At 42.0% G+C, this 8,135-nt stretch overlaps 1 protein-coding gene across 2 annotated transcripts; it reads right to left on the reverse strand.

Moving 5' to 3' along the window:
- Nucleotides 1–2,337: 2,337 nt before the first annotated feature.
- Nucleotides 2,338–7,294, reverse strand: asb8 (ankyrin repeat and SOCS box containing 8). Of its 2 annotated transcripts, none has more exons than XM_058410805.1 (4): nucleotides 7,112–7,294; nucleotides 4,912–5,095; nucleotides 4,725–4,829; nucleotides 2,338–4,468 (listed from the first exon to the last, which is right to left on the reverse strand). In XM_058410805.1, exons 2-4 carry the CDS (start codon nucleotides 5,038–5,040, stop codon nucleotides 3,761–3,763), a joined length of 942 nt encoding a protein of 313 aa, XP_058266788.1. In that variant the 5' UTR covers nucleotides 5,041–5,095; nucleotides 7,112–7,294; the 3' UTR covers nucleotides 2,338–3,760. The 2 variants fall into 2 exon arrangements, with proteins under 2 accessions (XP_058266788.1, XP_058266787.1); XM_058410804.1 differs by having other exon boundaries at nucleotides 7,125–7,293.
- Between the last annotated feature and the right edge of the window lie 841 nt (nucleotides 7,295–8,135).

Here is an 8,135-nt window from a genome sequence, read left to right on the forward strand (position 1 = left end):
TGGAAGCTGATATGTGCTACAGTCTAGTAATTTTGGTTTGGTGATATTAAAGAAAGTCACTGCAATGAGTAAAGGGAGCCAGATAGAGCTCATGTAGAAGCTCAGGTTTGTTACCCACCTTTGTGTTAGATGTTAGATCAGATCTGCGAGGCATAGAAAGAGCATTACAGGTGTTTTACAGCATTCTGTCCAGCTTCCTTCATGGACCTTAGTATGGAGTGGACCGAGGAGAAGTATATGGGTGGAAGGAATCTGATCAAGGTGTTGATTCATTTCCTACAACACCAGTTCTGACCGTTAGCACAGGTTTATATTAAAGGACTTGTTTTAAAAACATTATAGTTTCCATAGTAACAGTTAATGCATAGGGACTGGTATAGCAGATACTCCGTCTGTTTTGTCTAATGGTAAACATCTATCCATCCATCCATCGCTGCAGTGGACCACTTCAGGATGTCTTGTTATTAAAACCTTCTCAGAAGCAGGAGTTGAAGAGTGAAACAAGACAAAGTGGTTGTGAGGGCTATTCTGCATAGCTTGGATAGGGAAATAAGAAGACCGACATAAATACTATATTGTTACACGTTAGCCCTCGCATTTTCGGAACACTGTTGAATTATTTTTACGCTCATTCCTTTTGCTGAGAAACCTCCATCTCCCTCCTTGACTGTAAAACCAGCTGTAATATTTTTCTGACACTGAAGCACAGAAGCATCTGTTTGTTCCCAAATATGGAGATACGTTCAGGTTCTCACAGCAAAATGGAGGTGTAGAGAACAGCGGAAGTTGATGGAGAGAAAAGGTCTTTATTTAACCGTAGCATGGTTTCCTTCCTGGGCAATTTCTTTTTTGCGGCCACTTTAAAAGGACGTCCTGTACTTTGTCGAGAAAAGTCAGCAGCTTAAGCACAATACAAATGATGGGGAAATAAACAAGACCTGCTTCATACTGAACAAAGGTCTGGAGTAAGGCGGATTAGACTTTGTGTACAGATGTATGAGCACGTGTTAATAGAGGAAAGCCAATTTTTAAAGTCATCCGAACAGAGCCTATTGTTTTGGCTCTTGTCAGGATAAGATTTAGATAGAAGTTATTCACAATTATAAAAATGATTAGATTCAAGATCTGAGAAATACAACAGTCGCCATTTACACCATATTGGGAAATATGTAATGCTTAAAAAAAAATGAAACAACTGGAATGGAATTATGTATATAATACACTATATTGCCAAAGGTTTTGGGACACCCCTCCAAATCACTGAATTCAGATGTTGGGCTCGGCCCCTTAGTTCCAGTGAAAGGAACTCTTAACGCTTCAGCATACCAAGACATTTTGGACAATTTTATGCTCCCAACTTTGTGGGAACAGTTTGGGGATGACCGCTTCTAGTTCCAACATGACTGCACACCAGTGACCAAAGCAAGGTCCATAAAGACACGGATGAGTGAGTTTGGTGTGGAATCCTGAACTCAACACCTTTGGGATGAATTTGAATAGATACTATGAGCCAGGCCTTCTCGTCCAACATCAGTGCCTGACCTCACAAATGCGCTTCTAGGGGAACGGTCAAAAATTTCCATAAACACACTCCTAAACGTTGTGGAAAGCCTTCCCAGAAGACTTAAAGCTATTAAAGTTGCAAAGGGCGAGCCAACTGCATATTACATTCATGTAAAGGCAGATGGTCCAAAACATTTGGCAATATAGTGTATGTACATTATATTAAAAATGCAGAGTACTGAAGTTAGAGAAAATTATTCTCACCCCCTTCATAAAACACTGGACAAGCTTAAAAGCAGCTTTAGCAACAGACTCATTCAATCCCGCTGCTTGAAGGAACCATATAGGAAATCGTTCCTGCCCAGTGCTATCAGACTTTACATCTCATCTGCGCAGGTCAGAACTAAACTGGACTGACCTACCTTTATTCGACACACCTCTTGTCCTTCAGTAGTTTTATTTGTCAGTGGTTTATTAGATATTTTGCATAATTTCACCTGCTTTGTTGCACATATGTCCATTTTTCTCAGTATTTATGTACTATTATATTTTACTGTACAGGTTTCACACCGTGTATTGCATCCCCACTGCACTCTCTGCTTTTCTCATGCCTTTTTTTCCTCTGTCTTTTGTATCCTTGGTGTATTTTAAATGTGCTGAGCGGCTACGACAATTTAATTTCCCTCCAGGGAATAATAAAGTTATTCTATTCTTTTCTATACCACATGTACCGTATGTTTCATGAAATATCGCCCCCTTCTGGCCAACAAGCTGCTCTTACCCCCATGCCGATTTTACCCCATGCAATTTGCAATGAAACACACACACAAGGAATGAACTGCTACTTCATGTGATGCAGGATGGATTTTTACTTGTATTTCACAAGGAAAAAGTGTGTTAAGTGGTTGGCTGCACACAATACAGACAATAAAACATCACACTGGCTAAATTTCCTACTCAGATTATCGCTGTACAAACATAAATTACAGCAGAAACACGAGAAGGGAAAAAAAAAACTCTCGGGGGGGAAAGATGGACAAGTGAAACCGAAGAGCTTATTAGATCTGGAAACGCAAGATATCGCAAAGGTGCTAGTGTTCTACCGCTGTTAAATCTGAACAGATCCCAAACAGGAAGCATTCACAACTACTTATCCGGTACATGATTTGTTCCCTCAGAGTACAAGCTACCCTCAAAGGGTGAGACGGTGGTCCTTGTTACGCCTTAAGGTGTAAAAGTACACTGCATGCTCTAGAGGGCTGTCACTTAAGGGAAAGAAAGAAAAGAAACACAGCCTTGAGGGTAGCACCAGTATTTGTAGCCTGTAAATTATACAGTAGTACTTTTTCCTTTTAATCTGATAGTATATATTAAATTGAAAGATCTAATCGCATGCCATTTGACTTCTCGTAGAATCCTCAGGTACAAATATATTTCACAATAATCTCTAAACTAAAATATCATCCACACAATAATTCAATTTAAATTAAAATTATACAAAGGCCAAAAGCAAGTGTCGTGGTAAAAAAATGCTTGTGAGGAATTTTACAATATATTAGCAATTTCTATCACTTATAATATTCCTCATTTTTTTGCTTCTTTGCATTGAAAGAATTTTTTGTTTTAGTATTGAGGATTTCAAACCATCTTGTTCATTTGTGCACAAGAGTCGTGATTCTAATCATTCAATTTATGGGAAAGTAATTAGGAGAATAAAAACGTGGGTATCACTAAATCTCTATTCCACTCATCAGCCACTTTAACAGAAACACCTGTATCGATCATTCATGCAAATATTATGCAATCCTCCCCCCTCCTGTCACCCATTCACCTCAGGTTTTAACATGACGCGTGTTGTGAGAAGGTTTTCCCCTCACCGTGGTCATAAAGAGTGGTTATTTGAGTTGCTGTTTCCTTCCTGTCATCTCAAACAAGTCTGGCTGTTCTATTCTTGCTATTTATACCAGAGACATGCTGCTTACTAGTTGTTGTTTTGTTTTTTGTATACTTTAGAGACTGTTGTGCATGAAATTCCTATTATATCAGCAGTATCTGAAATGCTCACACCAACCTATCTGGAACCGTCGATATGCCATGTTCAAAGTCACTGAGATCACTCAAGCTCTGCAAGATTTTGTGCATTGTGCTGCTGCCGCGTGATTGGCTGATGATGATCGGGTGGACAAGTGTTCCTATTAAAGTGACTGGTGGATGTATATTAATATACAGATTTGTGTGCCTTTGTTTTAGTACATCACTAATTGCTCTGCAGTGCATTGCAGACAGTCTGTTCTCCCTCTCTCTCGCTTTCTTTGCCTTGTATATACCCAATGTTTCTGAGGAGTACGTACTGTTTAACAGACTCGGGCAGTGGAAGCTGCTTCACAGCTGTGGGGAGGTACTGCACCCCAAGACTGTTACGTACAGCGCAGCGGGCCAGATCTTTCAGCAATGCCGGCTGAGCCATCATGCTAGTGAGGCGTGCCAGAAGCTGTGGATGTTTACTAAGCTCGTGCGGCATGGAACCATCGGCCCGACGCATCTCCAGCCTTCCCGCAGCGCTGCACAGAAGCTCCAGACACTCTTCCTCCTGCTCGGAGCCCAGGCCACGTGCCAGCAGTGCCACCAGCCGTGAAATGGGAGTCTGGCCCTTCAGGTTGGTCACGTGTACTTGGGCGCCGTAGTCCAGCAGCACACGCACACTATCCAGGTTGCCTTTCATGGCGGCCCAGCTGAGCGGCGTGTCATTGTTGTAGTCACGCGCGTTAGGATGGGCGCCGCTATCCAGCAGAGCACGGACACACTCGGGGTTATCTTTGAAGGCAGCCCAGTGTAGCGGCGTGTCCTTGTTGCCATCCAGCGCATTGGGCTGAGCTCCATATTCCAACAGAAGCTCCACGCAACCCTCGTCCTTCTCTGCCGCGTAATGTAGCGCTGTGCGATTGTAGCCGTCCAAAGCGTTTACCTGTGTGCATGATACAAGCATGACTAAAAAACCTTAAACAGACGACACAAACTAATATGCTGAGATTTACTAAATTAAACCGATATATACTAAACTGACCTCAATCACTCAATCTAGTTACACTATCACATGCAAAAGAGTTTAAAATACATGCATGAAGTAACCTGACAATAATCTGCCTAAATCTGATAATTCTGTGAAAGAAAACACACTCTTGACCTAAAGTGCTGCATTTTATTAGCCTCCAGTGTCATACCTCTGCACCTTTCTCCAGTAAAAGCTCCACACAGTCTGCGTCAGCCACCATGCAGGCGCAGTGCAGGGGCTTCAGAGTGCCATGCATCCTGTTCACGTCGGCTCCCTGCAGAAGACGAGTTATGAGAAACCTCCAAATAAACATGACTGCGCTAGTAGTTAACGTGTACCTTTATAAAAAACGTTACCTTGCGGATAAGATCCTCCACATTATCGTGCGGGAACGAACGAATGGCAGCGATTGTTCGGATAAGCCTTTCCGAAAGGGAGTATTTACTCTGAATACTCTGCATGATGTACCACATAGTCGAGCTCATGTGGAGCGAAAGGACATTGCACCCGGGCCGGGTGACGCCTTAGGTCTTTAACAAGCTAAAAAAGAAAAATAAGCAAATAAATAAATGGCATTATATCAAATGATATGAAAGCAAGCAGCACAAATACATGCTCATGACAAATTCATAACTTTAGAACATTTCTTATCCTTTCATTTGATGTGTGAGCGGCAAAACGCTAACGATGATGTATAAGAAATTATTAAAATGAAGGACTTCTAACCAAATGTTACGCAGAGCACGCTGGATTAGAAAACTTTGGAGGAAAGAACGTTTTAAAAATATGGTTTCAGGCTTACACTCTTGAAATTTTGGAAAGAAGGGTTGCTAAGAAAAGCATTTATATCACGTTTAAACAGGTTACTTTATACTGCCAAAAGTTTTGGGACACCCCTCCAAATCATTGAATTGTTGTTTCAATTGAATCATTGTGTTGTTTTTCAGGAACTCTTAATGCTTCAGCATATCAAGACATTTTGGACAATTTCATGCTCCCAACTTTGTGGGAACAGTTTGGGGATGACCCCTTCCTGTTCCAACATGACTGCACACCAGTGCACAAAGCAAGGTCCATAAAGACATGGATGAGCGAGTCCTGACCTCAACCCGATAGAACATCTTTAGGATAAATTAGAGCGGAGACTCTGAGCCAGGCCAAAACTGGGAGATCTGCCTTTACATGCACATGAATGTAATATGAAGTTATCCCACCCTTTGCAGCTATAACAGCTTCAACTCTTCTGGGAAGGCTTTCCACAACGTTTAGGAGTGTGTTTATGGGAATTTTTTGACCATTCCTCTAGAAGCACATTTGTGAGGTCAGGCACTGATGCTGGACGATAAGGTCTGGCTCGCAGTCTCCGCTCTAATTCATCCCAAAGGTGTTCTATCAGGTTCAGGAGGTGCAGTTCCTTCACACCAAACTCTCTCATCTATGTCTTTGGTCCTTGCTTTGTGCACTGGTGTCCAGTCATGTTGGAACAGGAAGGGGTCATCCCCAAACTGTTCCCACAAAGTTGGGAGCATGAAATTGTCCAAAATGTCTTGGTATGAAGCTGAAGCATTAAGAGTTCCTTTCACTGGAACGAAGGAATTTGATGATTTGTAGCGGTGTCCCAAAACTTTTGGCAATATAGTGTAGCAGGAACTAACTTCTTCAATAAATACACACTATAAAACACTGGGTATTTTTTTGGTATGCAAATGATCGCGACGATTTCATGAATATGCAAATAAGCCGTCGTGTGACGTCATCTGGAGTGTTCTCAGCGAGCATTAGATGATTTTCCCCTGAAGAGAGTTAATAAGAGGTTTTTCTGTATTGTTTTTGAGCTACACGTCTATTGTAGAGAATTAGCAAACCCTGCAAGAGCCCTTAGCTTCAGAGCAAAAGCAAAGCCTTGTTTAACAAATTTACAGCTAATCTCTCTCTCTCTCTCTCTCTCTCTCTCTCACACACAAACAGGTTATTACTTCCATATCTATTAACACAAATAAAAACGAGTCAAACCTGTACGAATACAGTAGCAACAGCTACGCTACATGACTGCTAGTTAGCTAGCTAGATACCTGTGCATATTTTTTTAGCCACCACATTTTGTACAAAATTTGTTAATATGTCAGTTATTAAGGTCACTAACCATACCTGAGTAATTAATGACCTGAACACCATGTCATGCGAAATAAACACAAATTCAGCTGCCTGCGTGTTTTTAGCTCGGTTTGTTTTCGCTAGCTAGTCTTCCGTGGCTAGCCGGCTAATGCATGGAAAAAGCTTTAAACTATTTTTAGCTGTGCTTTTCGGTCATTCGGTCAAATTAAACCTGGTGAATATTCCTGTTAAGCCTAGTAGAGATGAAACAATAAAGTGGTTTATGGACACAGGTCTGTGACAGGTGTTAGCTTCTCAACATTCCTGATCTGAGCAACTTGTTTTCACATATAAAGCGCAAGTGTGTCAGACATTATAGTTCTTTATTCGATAAACAAACGCATTTATCTACATTTCACTGGCAATGCATATGAAATATGAGAAACAACCAAATAAACTCACGGAGCAGCGATACCTTTGAGTTTTACCGGTGATTTAGTCCAAAACAGCAGCAGCCTTCCGTAATAAACACAAACACGGCACTGTAGGGGAGAGACTTTATCTCACACACACACACAGTGTCTGTCTCTCTCTCTCTCTCTCTAACACACACAGTGTCTGTCTGTCTGTCTCTCTCTCTCTCTAACACACACAGTGTCTGTCTCTCTCTCTCTCTCTCTCTCTCTCTCTCACACAGTGTCTGTCTCTCTCTCTAACACACACAGTGTCTGTCTCTCTCTCTCTCTCTCTCTCTCTCTCTCTCTCTCACACAGTGTCTGTCTCTCTCTCTAACACACACAGTGTCTGTCTCTCTCTCTCTCTCTCTCTCTCTCTCACACAGTGTCTGTCTCTCTCTCTAACACACACAGTGTCTGTCTGTCTCTCTCTCTCTCTCTCTCTCTCACACACAGTGTCTGTCTCTCTCTCTCTCTCTCTCTCTCTCTCTCTCACACAGTGTCTGTCTCTCTCTCTAACACACACAGTGTCTGTCTGTCTCTCTCTCTCTCTCACACAGTGTCTGTCTCTCTAACACACACAGTGTCTGTCTCTCTCTCTCTAACACACACAAAGTATCTCTCTCTCTCTCTCTCTCTCTCTCTCCCTAACACAGTCTCCCCTCTCACTCACAAACACAATCACTCTCTCTCACAAATACACAGAGTCTCTCTCTCTCCAACACACACACACACAAAGTATCTCTCTCTCCCTAACACACACTCTCTCACACAAATACACACACAGAGTCAGTCTCTCTCTCTCCCTAACACACACAGAGTCTCTCTCTTTCACAATACACACAGTCTCTCTCTCTCTCACTCACAAATACACAAAAACACAGAGTCTCTCTCTCTCCAACACACACACAAAGTATCTCTCTCTCTATCTCACAAATACACACAGTCAGTCTCTCTCTCTCTCTCTCTCTCTCCCTAACACACACACACACAGTCTCTCTCTCTCTTTCACAATACACACAGTCTCTCTT

Source organism: Hemibagrus wyckioides, linkage group LG15 (assembly GCF_019097595.1).
Source record: "Hemibagrus wyckioides isolate EC202008001 linkage group LG15, SWU_Hwy_1.0, whole genome shotgun sequence".
In the NCBI taxonomy this organism is placed as follows: Eukaryota; Metazoa; Chordata; class Actinopteri; order Siluriformes; family Bagridae; genus Hemibagrus; species Hemibagrus wyckioides.